This window comes from Leucoraja erinacea, chromosome 3 (genome assembly GCF_028641065.1).
Source record: "Leucoraja erinacea ecotype New England chromosome 3, Leri_hhj_1, whole genome shotgun sequence".
Taxonomy (NCBI): Eukaryota; Metazoa; Chordata; class Chondrichthyes; order Rajiformes; family Rajidae; genus Leucoraja; species Leucoraja erinaceus.
The window spans coordinates 78,533,159-78,555,738 of record NC_073379.1 but is presented as its reverse complement, the minus strand read 5'-3'; the positions used below and the strand labels follow the sequence as shown (position 1 = coordinate 78,555,738).

Sequence of the window (22,580 nt, the reverse complement as noted above, 5' to 3'; positions counted from 1 at the left end):
CCCCAATAGCAAGCAGGAGATTGAGGATCAGATATGTAGACAGATTATCAAAAGATGTCAAAGCAACAGAGTTGTCTTAGTGAGTGACTTTAGCTTAGCCGATATTGATCAGGACTTGCTCAGTGCCAAAAGCTTTGATGGGGCAGCATTTCTAAGATGTATCCAAGAGAGTTTCTTGAAACAATATGTGGATAGTCCAACCCAAGAGCGAACATACTAGACCTTGCGTTGGGAAATGAGCCTGGCCAGGTGACTGACGTTACAATGGATGAGCATTTTGGGGATAGTTTAAGATCGTTTTGAATAGGGAAAAGACTGGACGTTACAGTAAGATAGTAAAATGGAACAGGCAAACGACACTGTTATTAGGCAGGAGCTCAGGGGGAGACTGGGAGCAGTTGTTATTGGGCAAGTCAACATCTGAACTTAAAGAATTGCAAAGTAAGGAAACCTTTATTGACCACAGAGGTTGTAAATGTGGTCAAAAGGAAATAGGAAGCACATGTAAGGTTTAAGAGGATGGAATCAGACAGGGCCTTTGAGGAATATAAAGAAAGGAGGAAGGAACTTGAGTGGGCAATTAGAAGCGCCAAAAGGGGCCATGAAATGGATTTGGCTCGTCGGATTAAGGAAAACCCCAAGAACTTGCGGGAACCTTGACAAAGGTCTTTGTCTCTTCTCTTGCTACAGGTGAGGTCTCAGGGAACTGGAGAGTAATTCTAATGTTGTTCCTTTATTTAAGAAGGAAAGTACGGAAATTCCAGCGAATTATAGGCCGATGAGCATTACATTAGTGGTAGTGAAGTTATTGGAGAGGATTCTTCAGGATAGGATTGTGTCTGGCTAACTTGATCAAGTTTTTTGACATGGTGAGGAAAGGGGTTCACTGAGGGTAAGGCAGTGGATATTGTCTACATGGTTTTTACTAAGGCATTTGATAACATTCTCCCATGGTAGGATGATCCAGACAATTATGATTCATGCGATTAAGTGACTTGGCTGTATTCAGGCCGGGGGTCTGTGACCCATAGAGTTTTAGTTTAGTTTACAGGGTTCCACAGGGATCTGTGCTGGGATCTCTGCTGTTTGTGATAGATGTAAATGACTTGGACATTACAATAGGCATGTTGGTTAGTCAGTTTGCAGGTGACCAGGAAAGATGTGCAGGCTTTGGAAAGGGTAGAAAAGGTTTGGCAGAGTTTTGACTGGATTAGGGGGGTGTAGCTACAGAGCAGTTCAGTCTGAAGAAGGGTCTCGACCCAAAACGTCACCCATTCCTTCTCTCCTGAGATGCTGCCTGTCCCGCTGAGTTACTCCAGTTTTTGTGTCTATCTTCAGGAGCAGTTGGGCAGACTTACATTGGTTTCTCTGGAATGCCAGGAGGTGTAGTAGAAGTATATAAAATTATGGGAGGCGTAGATAAGATAGACAGTCGGAACTCTTTTCCCCAGGATGGAAAAATCAAATACTAGAGGCCATAGCTTTAAGGGGCAGAGGGGCAAAGTTTAACGGTGCAAGGCAAATTCTTCCCCCCCACACAGAGGATGGTGAGTGCCTGCAACATGCTGTTGGGGGTGGTAGTTGAGGCAGATATTATAGTGACATTTAAGAGTCTTTTGAATAGGCATTTGAATATACCTGTACAGGGATTCGTGGGATATGGATTACATGCAGGCAGATAAAAGTTGGTGTTGGCATTGTATTCAGCACAGACATTGCGTGCTGAAGGGACTATTCTTGTGCTGTACTGTTCTATATTCTGTGTTCTATGAACAGGTAAGGACACTTGAGCTGCTTTCTGAATTAGTTCAACAAAAAGGTCATAATGGTAATTAAGTGACTGGAAAAGAAAGATGAAAAGAATGTTGAAAGGCCATTTTTAAAGACCAAGTTAAATTAGGGACAAAAACAGAGGAGGGGTAGTTTAATGTTAAGTGTCGAAGGAAAATAAGAACTTCATACACATTTTAATGTAAAGTTCATAGTATAATTAAAATGTGGATGAATTCATTTTCGGGAAATAGATAAAAAATAAAATATTCCAGAAAATTCAATTAACAAAAATATGTCTCTTGCCCAAAAATGTTAATTGATCGGAATGACAGGAAGAATAATGAATATTTCCTGGTATATATGCTCTGTGGTATATGCATCAGTAACAAACTGGAACTTTGCTAAATAAACCGATGGGAATGCTTAGAAATGTGATCATAAAAATGGAGAAACAAAAGGAAGCAGATTGTCTTGACTTACTTTGATTCCTGCAAGCCTTTCCATCGTGTAGATAGCACATCAGGATTCTGTTGAAATATTTCTCAACTTGCTTGATGAGTATGGCCACAATAGTCCTGGAGAAACTTGACAGCATCTAGAAGGAAGTGGGCTAATGGAATTGCATCCAAACTTCCACTTTTAACATTCACTCTTTCCCCGTCTGGTTCACCTGGATTATAAAGTGCACTGTAATTACCGTAAAAGCTTTTTCGATAAAACTCACCACTTTTGCCATCAAGAAAGATCAGGAAAGCAGATATGTAGGAATGGCATCAAGTCCAAGTTGCGCACTAATCTGATGTTGAAATATCATTGTTGTACCTTAATTGTTACTGGATTTAAATACTGATACTCCCTTCCTAATAGTACTGTGATGTGAAACTGCCACAGTTCAAAGCAATGGCTCACCAGCATCACGTCAAGGGCAATTAGAGACCATCGATACTAGTCTTTATTAGGATTACCTGGGCAAAATAAATCATTGTATTTAATTATCTTCATTAATGATTGGATGTGTTGGGACTGATTCTTTTGGTAGGTTTTATTTAGTACTATCTACAGCATGGTATTTTGCTATTTTGTCAAGTATTGCATTCTGTAGTGACACGTGATGTTGTCCATGATTTTTTTTTAAACTCCACATTGAACCAGTGATTGATACCTAGTTTATTGGCGGAGGTACATCGGATATGCCTGACGAGATTGCAGAATACTATTTTGCTGGTAATGGATCCGATACCCTAACATGAGTGGAGAGAATCTCATCTTTGCAACAAGGACAGTCTCATCAGGGCAGTTTGTCATTCTCTCCTTCCAATATTGTAATGAACTGCCAAAGGCACAGCCAGGCTAAAATTGTAAAGGGTGGAGTAGAGTAGATTTTGCACATGTTCATTATTCTGCCATTTAGTACATCCTACACTGCCACATATATCCTTCAGATTTGACCCAATGCTGATCCATACCTGGTGATAACACATTCACATCTCACACTGAGATTGCAGTCTGTACTCTGCATACTTTTCTTTATGGCAAATAGTATATTTTTAATATTCCCTTTGTTCCATTAGGACAAATAACATTTAAGTATATTTTAATTAATGCTGACCAATCCCTCCAGTTCAATTAATTCCATGTAAAGACAAGGGCATGTTTGCAAGCCCATAGCAAGAGTGCGGTGAATCTGTGGAATTCTTTTGCCACAGAAGTGGCAAGTCAATGGATATTTTTAAGGCAGAGATAGGGTATGGATCATGAATCCACAGAAATGAAATTAAATCGTAAGATGCCAGGGAAGTAATGTTCACGTCATAGGATTTATGTAGCATAATGTGCAATTTAAAACAAAAATCTAGGAGAATTATTAGTAATGGTGACCACAAAATCATTGGAATGTTATTAAAAATCTAGATCGCTCATATTCTTCAGGGAATGAAATCTGCTTACTCATTCAGGCCTGAATGCCTTTCCAGAAATACCAAAGTCGTTGAATCATAATGCACTCAGAAAATGACCTAGTAAGTTCAAGAGGCAATTAAAGATGGACATTGTAAAGATTCACCACTAGTTACTATGAAAAGCTTGAAACATCTACACATCAACAAGACCTTATACGATTTAAAGGCATCACATAGTGGAGCCATAAACAGCTCCATTTGCCGAAGAGCTGGAAATATTTTTGACCTGGTGCCATTAGCTTCAAGGGAGGGAAGTTGCTGTGAGGGCCTAATGCAATAATTAGAATTGTTGGCTTGTTTTAACAACCTGAATTTATTGAAATGATTCTGCTTTTTAAAAACCTGAATTGTTTTTATGTATGAGAATTTCTGAATGACAGAGACATTCAAAGATCTTCAAAACTTTTGATAACTTGCTGAGTTAGATGTGGCCCTTGTGGCTAAAGGGATCAGGGGGTATGGAGAGAAGGCAGGTACAGGATACGGAGTTGGATGATCAGCCATGATCATACTGAATGGCGGTGCAGCCTACTCCTGCACCTATTTTCTATGTTTCTATGATCCATGGGGGAATGGCTGAGCCAGCTGTCTATTCTTTTCCAGCTGAGGGAAAAGGCCTGTCCCCTTGTGATATAATTACAATATAGTCGCATTACCTCGCAACTGAAAATCAGGCCAATGCCTCTCAAACCAACAGCTCTTGTCGTGATACTGCACAAGGCATGTTCTTACTTTTGTCTGAGATCAACAGCAAATTTTGGAGCACACAATCACTATGGATTTAAGGAATGAGGCCTTTGTCCATTAAGCCTATGCTGGATCTAAGCAGAGTATCAAATTAGCTCCAGACAACTCTGCATTTATTTTCTTTCAATTACTTATACAGTTCCTTCTTGAACACCATGATCAAAACTGAGCTGCCTCACTTTTCCTCCTGGCAATACATTTTAGACCCTAACTATTCACTGTGTAAAAAGTTTTTTTTTTCTCGTGCCATTTTTCGTATTTTTGTCATAATTTTAATGAAGTAGCCTGCTGCCAGCTGTTTATTTCCATCTGTTCTTGGTAAAGCTCTTCATAATTTCAAATGCCTCTCAGTTTTCCTTTGTTTCCTTTACCAAGGAGCACAACCAGTTTTCCAATCTATTGACATTACTGAAGTCACTCATCCAAAACTCCAGATATTGCCAACCCAATTTTTGGCTTCCGTATTTTAGCCTCTATCTATAAAGTGCAAGATTACACAAGATTTTTATAACCATTCTCTAAAACTTCCCTGTTAATTGCAAAGATTATCAAATGCATCAACTGCAAACAATTACAAGTAATGGGGTGCACAGACTGGTTGAGATGAATGTAAACTATTTACCACATGAAGTGACTTTTTTGCCTTCACATTTGTTTTTGTGTGATGCAGACCTTTTTTTCTTGAAAGGGTTGATTTTGATAGCAATAATTCATCAATTGCTATTCTCAGAATGATCATGTGAAACCCTAAAAATGTAATGTATCTATTTTATTGAACATACAATCAATGACAAGGGACAAGTAAGTTTGTTTTGTGCAACTACATTGGTACTGTTGAATTTTTTCGTAAGAAAGTCATATGGATAATTTTCAACTCAGAAAAATGAATTTATATGCAGTCTAAAATTATTGGAATAAAAATTAATTCCAAGTACAGCATCATAAAAAGTGCAGAAGAAAATTACTATTTGGAGGCATCAAACGAAACCAGTACAAAATTATGGCCAGAAAATACTATATTTGTAACCAGCAAGATAATTTGGGACATGAATATACGACATTAGATTTTTCCAAAAGTTATTTATCTTCCTCAAACAATGACAAAGCATGCATTTAAATGACAATTTAAAAAGAGCAGCTATGCTTTTAAACATTGCATGTTAAGATTATCTAGCACGAATTAAATATATGTCCCACCAGAGCTTTCACCACATTGGCACTTGAAAAATGTTAGCACTGGAATAAACTAATCAGGATCACACTGTATTTCACTATCCTGTGCAATTTAGATCTATCTTAAGGTAACAAATCGAATGACCAACAACAATACCACTCAATTTTTAATTAAAATATTTAAATTAATTTAAACAGTTCTCCAAGAAGTGCCAACATGCTGAAATTCTAGAAAGACCAATTGACAAGAGTAATGGTGAAACATTATAAATGAAGGTTATTGGTATGCCAAATGAATGCCAGATGTTTTACATTTTGCTTGAATAAAAAAAAGTTGAGGGTATTTCAAAAGAAAACCATGCAGCTGGCCATCTTCGTTGTTTTATATACAGCGTACCTAACTTCATTTATCCATTTGCAATTAATGATATTAATTAGCAAATGATAATTAATTGCTTGATTTTATTCTACTTCATATTGATGATGTAAAAGAACTTGATCCTTTCATAGGAATTAGCAACACTGCATTGGTTCCCCTGGAGCATTGCCAGTAGATTAAGAGCTGTCATCTAACATTCAAATTTAACACCCAATACAGCACATATATATCAGCAAAGTCAAAAGGTAATTTTCTCTCCTAGACTTCCATTTTGAAGCACAAAGTTCTTAACGCCACTTTCATAAGGCATGAAACATATTTTGAGATGTATTTACCAGTAATTTATACATTCGGTACAATATGAACTGTGACCTATCAGAAAAAACTACAGATACATGGATCAGCAAATGATATTCCCTAAAATACAACTTGATTTTTAAAACACAGTACATTATTTTCTTTCACACTTAAGAATAGAAGAAATGGTGTAGCTAGTTTTGTCCATTTCATGGGTGAGACATTTGGATAAACTTTCTGGGAAAGGAGAGACTTTATAAAAATGAACTATTGGATCAGAACTTTTTTGTGATGTATATTGATCAGACCACACTGTATGATTATTATCTTTACTTTCAAAACGACATTTCAAATCTGTAGCTGTGAAAGAAACTGGCAAAAAATTACATTTACCTCTTAAAAAAGTAAATGTTATTCAAAAATGTGAATTAGCTATATGACTTACAAATCAATTACACAGATACATATCAATGCAACACATTCAATCTGCCAAAATTAACACAAAGCCAATATGTTTGCATGTCACAAGACATGCGCGTGCACACACACACGCACGCACACACAATTGCAATGTACATAATTGCACTAGACCTACAGCCAGGTTATTTTTTACAAATTAGAGGAATTTTGTCCATTGGAACATTAATGCATGTTGGGCGGAGGAGCAGGAGTGAAGGGAGACAATCACTGACCATTAACTTTGGTACCCCATAACATAAAGTCATTATTGAAGCATAAAAACAGAAATAAAGGCATCCACAATGGCCAGTGCAGAACTATTTTAATTAACTAACTGACCTCAACCTTTAAGTTTCTGAGCCATCGCCTCAAAGACTGAAAACATTCAAAATCTAACAAATTAAAGGAATGTGAGACATTCATTCAAATCCCACCTCTTCAAGCATTTATCTTGTTTACAGCCCAGGTCTTGGATTTTAATAGTTTATCTACCGTTTGACAAAAGGAATAATACAGGTTCATTTTCCAAAAGGTTCTGGCAAATGAATCCATTTTAGAATAAAATTAAGGATCTTACAAGATTTTATCAAAACATGATTACAGTACCTTTTAACATATGTGTAAAAAAGTTAGATACAAAATTGGTCATGGACACTGAGCAGCTTATGTTAAACAAAATTACAGAGGTAATGGCAAATATTGTACAATGTGAAAAAAGCACCAGTTTTTCTCATTTATTTTGGCATTTCAAACAAATTGTTTTTAGAAGATCCAAAAGCCAATGCTGCAGTGTTATTTGTTTGCTGTTCATCTTCTACTCAAGTGTTGTTATTGTTTCTAGCCACATTATTTTTAGCATCTTGAGGAAGGCAATTTTTATCTAATAAACTTCCAAATTAGCAAACAAATAAGACAGAGTGGCAGTATTAATACACTCCTTATTAAAGGCCAAAAAATAACATTTAAAAATCACACAGGAGCAAAGTAAAGATGTCAATGATGTCTCCAGATACTGTCCTAAGGAAGAAGACATGTAGATATTGCAAACATCAGCAACTATAGTGTATATGACATTTGGTTTGGCATCATTCCATAAAATGAGTTTAGTAATAGCAATAGAGTGGCACATAATAAATAGAATTCAAACCCCATATATTGTTTTACAAGTACACAACATTCTCAATATTGTATTCTTACCTACATCTATCCATATTTTTTGTATCAGTGTGGTAACATATAAAGTTGAAGCAATCAACTATTGCTTAATGTCTCCCATCTTTATAGCTTAAAGTGAAGATGAACTGTTTAGTATGAAACTTTAAATTATACATATCAGTAATTTAAAATTCACAAGACCAATCCTTCTCGCCCATCAAAAAAGCAGTACAACAATTATCATTGACAGCTTGATTTCCATCAAACAAACATTACCACAGTAACTGTGTACTACAGAGTGTCAAGAGGAACATATCATAAAAGGGACATTGTACCTCGAATATTTGTTTGGGGAGTAGGAGGGGGGGAGGGATGTACTTAGAAAAGCAAAAAACCCAATCCTTTCAGAGATGGGAATTTACAGTGGAAATTGAAATTTTTGCATGAAGTCACAAAGTTTTGCCTAAAAGGACTGGTGCCACAAACATGTTTCAGCATCTTTTGCCCATTTTTGTTAAATAAAATCATAATATTTACTAAAACTCTGTGGAACCACAGAGTCCAGGATAGCAATAAATTAGAATTATGCAAATCATTTTCACAGATAATACAGTTACTCTTATTTATTGTTAGGCCAGTTAATATACTAGACCAGGTTATATTCCTTCAGGTTTAATTGTAGGATAGTGTCCTTGACTGCAGCAAAGACAAACCGTATATTTTCTGTATCTGTGGCACATGTGAAGTGAGAGTAGATAATTTTGTCACTATCAGGATTCAGGTCCACAAACATCTTCAAAATAAACTCCCTTGCTGCTTGTGCATCTCGCTGTGGTCCTATTAATGACATAATTGGAGAGGGCACATGGTTAATTAATTGTTGCAGTAAAAACAGATTAAACAGTATTATAACTTTACAACAGTTGCAAATGTAGTATGTATATTTCATTTTTCCAATATTGTAAATGATTTGAAAAAATCTAATTTGGATCCTGTAAAAATAAATAAGCTACATTATGAAGTTATCACACCAGCCGTTAAATTATTTCTGCATAGTGTTACTATTCATCTTTTCCAGGACAACTGATATTGATAACAGCATTTGGTTTAGGAAGATACTCCAATATCTCGAGGGATTGCTGCAGAGGCATAGGTGACACTCTTTGGTTTAAACTAAAAGCTGTTGTACCTGCTCCTTTGGAGTAGATTCCACCCTACCATACAAAGAACAGACCTGGCTGGTTCTAAATTTCTGCTAAAAGGATATGCACTGGAAAGCTTAACTCTGTTTTTCTCTCTCCGTGGAAGATACCCGATCTGTTTAGTAGTTCCAGCACTTTCTCTTTTTACTTCTGTTTTCCATGTACGCTGGCCAATATGTTGCCATCATAAATTAGCTCCAACAAAACCAAATATTTAGATCATATACAAGGCCACAGAGAAAAAGAGAACCTTAGTTTTGCATCTACAGACCACAGCAAGGAGATAAGGTTAGAAGGTTAAAAAGGATTAAAAGAGAAAAGGTCTGAAGAAGTTCACCCCCAAAATGTCACCTATCAATATTCTCCAGTGATGCTCCCGGACCCAGAGTTCCTCCAGCATTTTGTACCTATTTTTGAGAAAAGGATAGAGCTTGCTCTTGTTGGCCCACACTGAACATTGCGAGTATGTCACAGGAGAAAGGATATCGAAACAATCTAAGGAATGAAATGTGAAAACATCACGATCTAATCAGGGAAAGGTCGTTCGGTTTTGGAGATGAAATTGAGAATTATCGATACATAACTAAAACTCTGATCTTGTTCTTTCGGTTTGGTGGTCTTTCTATTTGCGCAAAAACGGTTTGCGATAGCGCTACGATTTTTTTGCCAGTTCACTCACCGTTCTGTGTTGCGAGTGTACAAAGTTTCGTCCCGATCGGTTGAACGTCGTAAAAGTTAGTGAGGTTTAAAAATCTTACAAACTGCGCGTCCGCAAATCGACCTCTTCTCCTGCCAGTCAGCGCCGCACGGATTAGTCTCTTCTCCTGTCACTCCCCGGGACGGTCTACCCCTTCCTGCGCCATCACGTCTTTACTGGAGCTGAGGTTGGCCAGCGGAGGTTTTCGACCGGACACAATTTTCGGAGGGACCCGAAGCAGCCCAGCCCCATGCAGCAGAGCCCAGCCCCAAGCAGCAGAGCCCAGCCCCAAGCAGCAGAGCCCAGCCCCAAGCAGCAGAGCCCAGCCCCAAGCAGCAGAGCCCAGCCCCAAGCAGCAGAGCCCAGCCCCAAGCAGCAGAGCCCAGCCCCAAGCAGCAGAGCCCAACCCCAAGCAGCAGAGCCCAGCCCCAAGCAGCAGAGCCCAGCCCCAAGCAGCAGAGCCCAACCCCAAGCAGCAGAGCCCAACCCCAAGCAGCAGAGCCCAGCCCCAAGCAGCAGAGCCCAGCCCCAAGCAGCGGAGCCCAACCCCAAGCAGCAGAGCCCAGCCCCAAGCAGCAGAGCCCAGCCCCAAGCAGCAGAGCCCAGCCCCAAGCATCAGAGCCCAGCCCCAAGCAGCGGAGCCCAGCCCCAAGCAGCAGAGCCCAGCCCCAAGCAGCAGAGCCCAGCCCCAAGCAGCAGCAGAGCCCAGCCCCAAGCAGCAGAGCCCAGAGACCCAAGGAGCCCAGCATCAGAGACCCGACCCAGCCCAGCCCAGAGTCGGAGATGTCGCCAAACGGAAAGCGGACTCTGTTCCCGGCGGAGAACAACCAGCGACTGTGAGTCCCCATTGCACCGCCAATTCCAGCCACTACCCCTCTAGTCCCGCTCTCCTCCCCTCCCGCGTGATGCCCCCTCTCCCCAATGGCTCTTCCCCGTTTTTCTCCGAGCTCACTCCCCCCCCGCCCACACACACACCCCTGCCCACACACAGCCCCTGCCCACACCCCCCCCCCGCCCACACACACCCCCACAACCCCCCTCGCCCCCACACACACCCCCACAACCCCCCCTCGCCCCCCAACACCACAACCGCCCACCACAACCCTCCCCCACATTTCTACTGGTTATTGAGATTGTCATGTGGAAGTGGAAGGTGTTTGGGGAGCCAAATATAGGGGGGGAAAAAAACAAACATTAAAAGCAAAAGTTGCATTGAAAAGAAAACCATCAGGGAAATCAGAATTTGAAGCAGAGTTTGTGGAATATTTTTGAGAAATTATGGATATCAAAAATAAAAAGATAATTAATATTTTTAATGCATCAATCTGAATGATCATTTCTGGCTGCCACAATATGAACTGCCTATTGTGGGTCCTAGAATACAACTGTGACCAGACTTCAAAATAAAGTACTTAATTAGCTGTAAATTGCTGTGGAATGTTCTGAGAGGTACCTGAACCGCGTTATATAAATACAATGCTTTCTGGTACATTGTAAGTGGGTAGAACAAATCAAATGATATGAATCATAAAGATAATGCGGAAGATCTGCCACAACCCAGTATTTACATTAAAAGTCTTTATGTCCAATCCCAGTACAAAATACATTAATGTTTGAATACTTTTGGAAAATGTGTCAAAAAAATGATCACCGATGTGCAGATGATGAAGCTGTTATTAAGCTGGATGAGTATCATTGTTACATCGCAGGCAACTCAACGCAGGTCACTTTCCTGTGAAATAGACTGTACCGCAACCAACTCTTGCGCAAAGCTGCATCATATGTGCAAGCATCAAGAAACTCAAGTAGACAAAAAAAAAGTAGATTTATTTTTGTTTCCCTGATATAAAGCCCATGAAAGTGAATTTGTGTCTCAAATATTTGGGTAGCGATTTGTGAATTCTACAAGGGTGAATTTTGATTGCCCTGATAGCTGTATTGTAAGAAAGCTCCCGCTAGGTGCCGTGGAGCCGTACAAAAACGAGGACGGACCCTGCGGCTGCCAAGAACGAAGACCCGGTCGGCTAGGTGCATCAGTGGGCCTGGTTCGCCAATGTGTAGAAGGACCTGGTGGGCTGCTGCCGACAGGGGGAAGCTTAGTAGTCCCTAAGACAGGAGAGTTGAGGAGGAAGCCGCTGCGACAACGGACGTGAGGAGTGGGCAGTAGGAGAGGGACAAAGGGGCATTGCGTCCAGTGCCATCAAGCTACAGGAGGCACTCCTGGGACGTAATAGGTGGTCAGGCGTAGAGAGGAATGTCAGGTCACAAGCCTGTAGTAGTCCGGGGCTTAACTGGATCAGGGGCGTTCCAGCATTTCCAACATGTGGACCCAACTTTGGACATTTTCTTTGTAAACTGCGGCAAAAAGGTATGCTAGCCTTTATAAATCAGAGCATTGATACTAAAGAATAGAAGCTGGGATGTAATGTTAAAATTGTACAAGGCATTGGTGAGACCAAATCTGGAGTATGGTGTACAATTTTGGTCGACCAATTATAGGAAGGATGTCAACAAAATAGAGAGAGTACAGAGGAGATTTACTAGAATGTTGCCTGGGTTTCAACAACTAAGTTACAGAGATAGGTTGAATAAGTTAGGTCTTTATTCTCTGGAGCGCAGAAGGTTAAGGGGGGACTTGATAGAGGTCTTTGAAAAATGATGAGAGGGATAGACAGAGTTGATGTGGACAAGCTTTTCCCTTTGAGAATAGGGAAGATTCAAACAAGAGGACATGACTTCAGAATTAAGGGACAGAAGTTTAGGGGCAATATGAGGGGGAACTTCTTTACTCAGAGAGTGGTAGCGGTATGGAATGAGCTTCCAGTGGAAGTGGTGTCGGCAGGTTCATTGGTATCATTTAAAAATAAATTGGATAGGCATATGGATGAGAAGGGAATGGAGGGTTATGGTACGAGTGCAGGCAGGTGGGACTAAGGGGAAAAAGAGCCTGTTTCCGTGCTGTAATTGTTATATGGTTATATGGTTAAAATATTGGCGACTGAATTTATGGGTTGTGTAAAATAATTTCACTGTGCTGTGCGCTCATGATAATAAAGAACTATGTGGGGGTTGGCTGAACCAATAAAACAACTTCCCCCTTTCCCCTTTATAATTTATGACATGCTGTTACAGTTGAAATAAGTAAATAAAATGATCATTATTCACAGCTTATTAGATATTAAGATAAATCAGATACCCAATTGTAATTACTCTTCAACATCAGAGTGTATTGGAGAAAGTGCAGGGGCAATTCACCAGGATGTTGCCCATAGTGGAGCATTTTAGTTATCAGGAGAGACTGGATGGGTGGATTTGTTTTCCTTGGTTTGGAGGTAACTGAGAGGGGCCATGAGTGAGTTTTGCAAAATTATGAGTGGCACTGATAGGATATATAGTCAAAAACATTTCTCCTTAGTTTGTGTCTAAAACCAGAGGATATGTGTTTAAGTGGTAGGAAATTTCAAGATTTTATTTCAGCCAAAGGTTATTTGAAATCTGAAACATATCGCCTGAGGGGACAGTGAAGGCAGTGTCTCTCATAGTATTTAAGAATTCTTTGTGAGCACTTGAAATCCCATGGTACCGAAAGGTGCAGTCCATGCACGAGAAAGTAGGAATAATAGAGGTGCTTGATACCCAGCATGGTTGGCTGAAGGACCTGTGTCTATGCTCTATGGCTCTGTAATAATGTATTTCAAATGTTCATGGAATTAAAATCAGCTGACAGTAACCATTTTTGTTACAAAAAATATCTGTAGACTATCCTGAAAAGTAGATTTAACTCAATATATTATCTGCTCTGGAAAATCCTATTTAGGCTTAGGATAATTAACTATTATGCTATCACATGCACTACAAAATACAGCCATTTACCCATTAGCCATGGCTGCAACAAAACTCCTACAAATTAATCACATGTCCTGTCTCAGTAATTTTATGAGCCCTTTTTTTTGGACTATTTGGTCATGCTTTCATTATTACAGTCAAGAAAAATATTGTCCTGAGAAAGCAGCCCAGCTGGTTCCTAATTTCAAGCCTCATTCTGCTTTGTCCTAGATGACATAAGATTTGCAAAATGTGAAAATGTATGGAGGAAGCAGATATGCGTCTTGACTGTTGTAGGAATATTTGATGTTATTTCTGTGGTCTAAAATTCAGCTGCAGTCAATCTTCCCTCTTTAGTATACAAGGGATGATACAAATCCTATTAAGCAATTCTACTAAATCTGGTTTCAAATGAGTTTCCTAGTTTGTGAATGTCAAAAGAAACTATCAGAGATAACGTTGACAGCAATAAATTGTAGGATGGGGCTTCAACAGATGTCTATGATTGGAGCCGACTGCTTTTGCTGAGACAGCCTCTTTGCTTAACTCTGCTATGCTGAGGTGCTGAATGTCAGGCTTCTGGTTATATCAAGGGGAGAATGGGGGAAATAGCATAGGCCAAAGGCACGTGGACTGATCTCTGGACAAAGGAAGGCTGACCCTACTTTTGCAGTCCCGATGCATTGCCTTCAATTTCCTGTGTAGTGCTGTTTATTATTTCACAACGGCAGTGCTTAAAGGATCCTGTGGTAAACAAATGATATCTCATTTTACCTTAAATATTCAAAACATTTTGAAAGTAAAATGTGATACTTTATCTGCAATGCAGGGACATGCAAATAAATACATCTTTCAGTCATCCTTATTAACCACCCTTATTAACTGCTGATCCTGGTAATCTTTGGTGAAAAAACAAGGTGTTGTGGCAATAATTCCAGATGATTTTTTACCACAGATGGAAATAAGTGACCTTCAGACTAATTTATTTCTAACTCAATGCCGCATTCAGAAAGTAAGATCACTTTCCGCAGCAAAGGTAAATTCTTGAACTATCAACTTGAAACCATCCAAAAACATATAAAAGGACTGGACAAGCTAGATGCAGGAAAAATGTTCTCAATGTTGGGCGAGTCCGGAACCAGGGGCCACAGTCTTAGAATAAAGGGGAGGCCATTTAAGACTGAGGTGAGCAAAACCTTTTTCACACAGAGAGTTGTGAATTTGTGGAATTCACTGCCACAGAGGGCAGTAGAGGCTAAATCACTGGATGGATTTAAGAGAGATAGGTTGCCGTTTTAAAAATCGGTAATTTATTAGTCGAAGCCGGTTGCGATGCTAGTTGAAGGTGGTTGCCGGAGGTTGCAGGTAGTTACCTTCCACTACCTGCAACCTCCGGCAACCACCTGCAACCTCCGACAACCACCTTCAACTAGCATCGCAACCGGCTTCGACTAAAAAATTACCGATTTTTAAAACGGCAACCTATTTTTAGTCACGGCCGGTTTTGAATTTTTTGAAATAATCGCCGAAACATAGAAGAAGCGGAAACCACTTTCGACTATTAGGGAGACTGACAAAAACCTCCAGGAACTGCACGGAAACCTTGGGTGGGGCGCAAAGTCTCCAGAGGTTTCCGTTCAGGTTTCCCAAGTGGAACAGGGGCATTAGATAGAGCTCTAGGGGCTAGTGGAATCAAGGGATATGGGGAGAAGGCAGGCACGGGTTATTGATTGGGGACGATCAGCCATGATCACAATGAATGGCGGTGCTGGCTCCAAAGGTCGAATGGCCTCCTCCTGCACCTATTTTCTATGTTTTCTATGTATCAATGGCCCTTAAAATGTCTATTCATTAATCTAAATTTTTGACAACAGCTAACCAGGAAACAATAAATGGCCTCTCATTGGGTTTTGTAAAAACAATTTAGTCTTGTAAAGCTACTGCAATAGTAACTATTGTGTGAGTTTTCCCCCGTGTTCAATGCTGAGTTAATTGTTAATTATAAGAACTAACTGTAAGCACCATGTTTGCTTACCATTTGAAAGTAAAAATTGGAGCTACTACAACTCCTCAGTATCTTGAAATGCAACTATCAATGCATCTCAACAATATAAGTTAGTTTAACTTAACAGCTGTTTTTCCCTACTGCATTTTCTCAAAGATTACTATTTTACCATCGAAAAATCTTGGAAACCCACAAAACCTTTCTTTGAACAATGCAGAGTAGAACGAATGAGTGACGTTTCGGGTTGAGACCCTTCTTCAGACTGAGAGTCAGGGGAGAGGGAGACACAGAGATATGAAAGAGTAAAATGTGAAAATGAGAGAACAAAGGGGGTGAAGGACAAGGAAAATGTAGAATTGGGGGAAGCTGACAACGAGGCATATTCAAGGCATAAATGAGGCAAATCTTCCTACTGAAAATTTAATCAGGACAGTCAGACTGGTCAGAGATCTAGAATAAGGGAGTGATGGAGAGAGGGGGAAATTAAGGGTTACTTGAAGTTAGAGAAGTCAACATTCATGCCGCCCGGTTGTAAGATACCCAAACAAAGTATGAGGTGCTGTTTCCACATCCCAAAGACATGCAGGTTAGAAAGTTAATTAGTCTCTGTAAATTGTCCCTAGTGTGTAGAGAATGAGAAAGTGGGATAACATAGAACTGGAGTAAACAGACGGGCGATGATCAGCATGGACATGTTGGGTGGAAGGGCCTGTTTGAATGCTGCATCTCCAAACAAAATTGAACAATAAGGGTCTACAAGTACCATCAGTTACAGTAGTAATTTCCATGTTAAGATCGGTGGTTAGCAAACAGTTAACCATTCTGTTTTTGATGGTAAAGTATTCTTTAATTCAATCATTAATAAACATATTTATCCTGAATAAGGAGTAAATAAGGAATGTTTAACCATGCTAGGATAATTTTATTTCACTTTGATTTTCTTTGAACTGTTAACTCTGGAATTTTCATGGCATATAGAATGTTCATTGATCATAACTTCCTATCTGCTTTGACGGAGGGAAATGTTTTGATATTTTTGTATAACTGTCTCAACAGGAAGCTCTCTGTCACAAAAATACTCAGAATTCATCCATTTTATGATGTGTTAAAGACTCACATTAATAACATGTTCATACTAACTATTTAATTGTGAAGTCTTGCAGAAATGCATTCCAGTGAATTAATTGCAGTGTCTCATGATGAAGGAATTGCAACCGCTTTTATTTGTCATCTTTGGATCATTTGACAACATCTTTAACATCCATCTGAACCACGAGAACAGTCTGAAGAGACCTCTAGTTAACTTTTTAACCAATAATGCCGCACACACTCAGTGGTACATTGGATTGTTGGACATCATTTTCTACTTGCACATTTTCTTTTTTAATGATATTTGTACAACTTGATCACTTTTTCCCAGTGTGCCACTGCCACCTGCAGGGTAAGGATTCTGTGTAATTCATTTTCCATGTTATTGTAGTAGGCTTTATGCCTCAACTACACTTCTACACTTCCCTTCCACACTTGACATAAAAATTATCAGAATATCTATTCTTGCAAATCATTTTATTGGCATTTTACCAGATTCAGGAATAGCTTCTTCACTGCTGTGAAATTCTTGAACGGACCTCTCAGATGTTAAGTGTTAATTCTCGAACTTCCAATCTACCTTGTTGAAGCCCTTGCACTTAGTTTTCATCTGATTTTTTTCCTGTAGATGTAAAATTATATTCTGCATTGTTTTTTCCCTTTTTTACTACCTGGTGTTTTCATCTATCATATGATTTGCCCAGATAGTATGCAGAACAAAGTGTCCCACCAGTCATAACAATATTAAAGCAAAATCAAAGATATTCTGACCAAATTGTCTTAAATTAAGCAATGTTTTAAATTTCAAAATTTAGAAATACCCGCTCCATAGTGTATGATGGAGTTATTTATTTAGCTCAGTTGCACATTTATCATTTATTGTGATTTAAATATCAGTGGCTCAGATAGTTGCACTGCTTTGTTGAACAGATTCAACAAGTCTGGCAGATAAATTGAATTATTTGTATTATCATTGTTACATTTCACTTTAATATATAGAACTGATTGATAGCTGACTATTAAGGCCATTGTTAAATATTCATGTCCTCCATCAGTACACTACATCAGGGAGAATTTCACAGAATATAAAAAATACGCCCTTGCACATCTAGCAATAATTTTTGTGCAACTGTAACATCAAGCTGACAATAAGGTAGAAATGTTCCAGGTGGTCACAATATTTGCAAGGATATGAAACTGAATGTTTCTGGTAGAAGTAAGATGACTGGAAACATTTGAACGAACGCAATGAATTTGTGCAAAAATAGTTAACAGTAAGAACTAATAAGAGGTAACATGAATTAGTACAGGCAGAGAGAAATAACAAGGCAATTACCAGCCACAGTTGTCTTACTAATTGAAATGACCTTTCGTTGGTCAAATTTACTTTGCACAAATTAAACATTATTAAGATCAAGGAACTACATAAGAAATTACTGCTGCTGGTTTAAACAAATAAAATAAAGTGCTGGAGTAACTGAGTGTTCCAGGCAGCATCTCTAGAGCACATGAATAGGTGACATTTCAGATCAAAACATCACCTATCCATGTTCTCCAGAGAAGCTGAACGACCTGTTAAGTTACACCAGCACATTGTGTCTTTTGTTAAGATCAAAATCATTGCCTTCTTTACCAATTCCATCTTCTTTCCTGACTACTGCCTCAGGCTGAACCAAATCGCCTGCAACCTTGACAATGGCATCTATTTCCTCCTATATCACATTCATTATAGAGATTGCAGACATATGGTCCATAAAAATTACATTCTCCAACCCTACCTCAGTACATCCATTGCTGGAACCTCAATGAATGATTTTCTAATATGAAGACATGAATATTCCTGTGTATTTCTTTCCAATTGTCCATTTTACTCTGAACCTGTTTAAAAATCAAATTCATCTGAAACTATTCTATTCTAACCCAAATCAAATTCATCTGAAACTGGCTTTAAAATCCTGAGAGACGCCTTTTTCTTTAGTTCTCACTGACCTACATCACCACCAAACTGATTCTCATATTATTATCCTTTTTAAAATCACTCAATAGCCCGTATTGTGCCTCAGTGTTCAAGCTTTACAAGAACCCTTTTGCATCCAATACTCAATTTTGCTGTCATTGTTTCCATGCTGTCAACCACATGTTTGAGAATACCCTCCAATAGGCTCTCCTCTATTTCTTTTACACCCTCTCATAATTTACTCTTTGAGCTTTCAATCACCAATCCTAATATTTGGCTTGATATTAACATTGGTCTGTCATAATCTTGAAAGCCATGGACAAGAAGTGAGAATAGTTTTCGATTGGTATAGACGTGACAGGCTAAATGGATATTTTCCACGCAAAATAGCCAGAAGTATTTGTAATTTACATTTAACTATCCTTTGTTTTTAGTTAAAATACTCAAAACTCTCTCACAAAATGTCCATTCCTTTAAAATGAAGAGAAAAGCACTCCCTGCAGTAGTTCCAATCAGGTTATCGAAGGGGCTTACTCTGCCATGGAGTGGTGGGGCAGTGCTAAAACCTGGCTCTGCTCCACTAGGAATGCAGTTTCACAGTGAATTAAGGAAAGAAAGAAAGTAGTCCGTGACTATTCCTGGACCTCCTTATGCAGAAATTCCTACGTTATTAGGTTTCTGGGGTAAATGTCATTGTCACGTAAGGTCATAAGTGATAAGTGCAGAATTAAGCCATTCAAGTCTATCAAATCATGGCTGATCTCTCTCCCTCCGAACCACATTCTCCCCAAAAAGCATGGCCAAATAATTCTGCTTCTTATGTTTACACATTTCCAAGATGCATATTTTGTTCTTTTAATCAATCTGGTTACTATCCTTGTCCTTCGTCATTTCACGTCTTTGCCTCTCACCAAAAGAAATACAGTGCATTTCTTTTTTGTTCTACCTTTCCATTCCCACTTACTTTTCATTTTATAACTTGCTTTATTTCTAACATTTTCCAGCTCTGATGAAAGGTCATGGATCTGACCAATGAGCTTTTGTTTCTCACTCCACAGATGCTGTCCAAGTTTCTAATTATTTTGAGAAAGCAAACAATGCAAACGCGATTTTGGGTAATTTGCTAAGACACTTGTTCAATACATCTCAGCTTTTGATCACGCTTCAATAATTAGCAGGATACTAGACAACCCATGAACCCATTGGGTCCCCGTTGTGACGCTGGAGCAAAATTGTGATTTCAAAATGGCGGTGACCCTGCCCCAACTGCACACTCGCGGATACAGGGCCCGGCAACCCTCCCCCAACTGTGCAGGTGTGGCGGATGGGCCGGGAGCACACAGAATAGGTGCGCCGCCGCCGGGCCCCGGGGGTAGAAAGTTAATTCAAATTTATAAAGGGAAATACACCCGTTAGGTCCCCGTTGTGACGCCAGTCAAAATGCCAATCTGAAAATGGCGGCGGGCCCGGCAACCCTCCCCCAACAGCGCAGGCACTGCTGACGGGCCCGGCAAGTGGGAGCGCAGTGTTGTTTATGGCATAAGGTAAATTAAAGTTTATAAAGGGAAAAAATTCGTAAAATCGAACAAAACGCTACTGCACACCTCAGGCGAATGGTAAGGCGCTATCGCGTACTGTTTTGGCTGTATTACGGGAACATACATACAGACAAGAAGAGACTTTTAGTTATACATATATATAGATTATCAAGTAGTTTTTTTAAAAGTATTACATGTTCTATTTTTGTAGAATTACTTTGACAATAATTTTACATTCAATTAACTTACCATCATATTCTGGGAAGTAATCAACCAGGTGAGAATACATAATCTTTTCCTCCAAGAGATCTTTCTTGTTTAAGAAGAGAATAACTGAGGAATTCTGAAACCAGGGATATGTGATAATCGTCTTAAATAGTGCTTTGCTTTCCTCCATTCGATTCTGGAATGAATTACATTGAGATAAAATCAGAAGGCAGGTTCTGTACTTTCTTCCTGTAAAGCATTGGAATAATACAACAAATAGCAACAAATCTGTGACACCAGATATCAAAATACTGCTAATAACCAATTCTTATTATTTTGTCTGAAATATTTAAAAAAATATAGAGATACACATCTACAAATGCAAATATGTATTAATTTGTAGGAAGCATTATAGATATAACAAATGTTGATATATTGCACGTGTTGTATGTACATATAAAAAGCTGTGTGCCATTAGTGTGCAATCTACTTAAGAGTCCTACATCAATCAACTTAAAGCGAAGGCTGATGAATTGTACAAGTCGATGTATGGTGGATGTATGGTGGCCCTTGTGGCTAAAGGGATCAGGGGGTATGGAGAGAAGGCAAGTACAGGATACTGAGTTGGATGGTCAGCCATGATCATATTGAATGGTGGTGCAGGCTTGAAGGGCCGAATGGCCTACTCCTGCACCTATTTCCTATGTCTATGTCTATGTATAATACAATTTAAAGTATTACATAGACTACATTGCTCCAAAACACAATTAAATAGAATTTTCCCACATATCTCTCCTATCTGTGATAAATGTCAATACTCAGAAGCTAATTTTGTAAATTGTATAAAAATCAAAAATTTCTGGACGGATATTTTCAGAATAATTTCTGAAGTTGTTAAAACAGTTGTTAATAATATTAGGAATATCAGAACAAAGCCTAAAACTTACAACAAACCAAAGAAACTTCCTTGATTATAGTATAATAACTGGGAAAAAATTAATATTAACATTTTGGAAAAGTCCAACAACCCCCACAATTAAAATGTGGATTATGGAGATGTCGGAGACCTTACATTTGGAAAGAACTAGACTTGTCTTAATTGACAAACAAGAATTATTTGCTAGAATATGGTCTCCATTTATTGATTTTTTGAAAGGGTAAATTGGTCCGGCATGGAAGTCTGGATGAAGCTTGAACCCAGGATTAGATGAATAGTTATGTTTTATAATCTACGGACCTATCTCCAAAGTTGTATTAGTGATAAATTATTCTATTCTTTTTTATCGGGTTTTTTATTTCTTCTCTCCCTATCTATATATAAAAAAAAAACAAATAGAAGCAGAGTTAGAATAGAATAGAATAGAATAGAATAGAATAGAATACCTTTATCGTCATTCAGACCTTACGGTCTGAACGAAATTCCGTGCCTGCAGTCATACATACAATCATACAATAATAAACAACACTAAACACAAATTAACATCCTCCACAGTGAGTCCTCCAAGCACCTCCTCACTGTGGTGGAGGCAAAAATCTTAGGGCTGCAGTCTCTTCCCTCCTCTTCTCCCTCTGCGCTGAGGCGATACCCTACCGGGCGATGGTACAAACAGTCCCGCGGCTCACCAAACCCCGCAAACGGGCCGGCTCAAACACCGCGGCCCGGGGTGGTTGAAGCTGCCGCCCTCCAGTCCAACAGACGCACCCGCTGGCCCGTGGCTAAACCCCGGACTCAGGTCACCGCCGCCAGAACGCCGTCCCAGCCACCGGAGCACCGTTCCAGCCCCGAGCCGGATCGCCCTCACGTGAGTGCCGTTCCTCCCTCGAGCTGGGCCGCTCCGACGGGAGCACCTCCACCTCGAGCTGGTCCGATCCGACGGGAGCGCCATTCCACCTCGAGCTGGGCCGCTCTCACGGGAGAGTCCCAGCCCCGAGCCGGGCCGCCCTCACGGGAGCGAGCCCAGGGCAAGTCCTGACTTGCTCTGCCTCCGGAGTCTCGAGGCCGCCAGCTCCGCCATTAGGCAAAAAAGTTGTATTCCCCCGAAGGGAGAGACAGCAAGCCCCGTTTCAACCCCCCACCCACATAAACACAACCTAAAAACAAAAACTAACTAGACAAAAC

At 39.6% G+C, this 22,580-nt stretch overlaps 1 protein-coding gene across 1 annotated transcript in view; it reads right to left on the bottom strand.

Annotated features, from left to right (window-relative positions):
• Window positions 1–7,091: 7,091 nt before the first annotated feature.
• LOC129695757 (guanine nucleotide-binding protein G(q) subunit alpha) overlaps window positions 7,092–22,580 on the bottom strand; it is a 162,335-nt gene continuing 146,846 nt past the window's right edge. The window contains exons 6-7 of the mRNA XM_055633030.1: window positions 20,504–20,657; window positions 7,092–8,778 (exon numbers count right to left, since the gene is read on the bottom strand). Coding sequence (XP_055489005.1) covers window positions 8,588–8,778; window positions 20,504–20,657 — 345 coding nt within the window. The 3' untranslated portion in view covers window positions 7,092–8,587. The remainder of the gene's footprint in view (window positions 8,779–20,503; window positions 20,658–22,580) is intronic.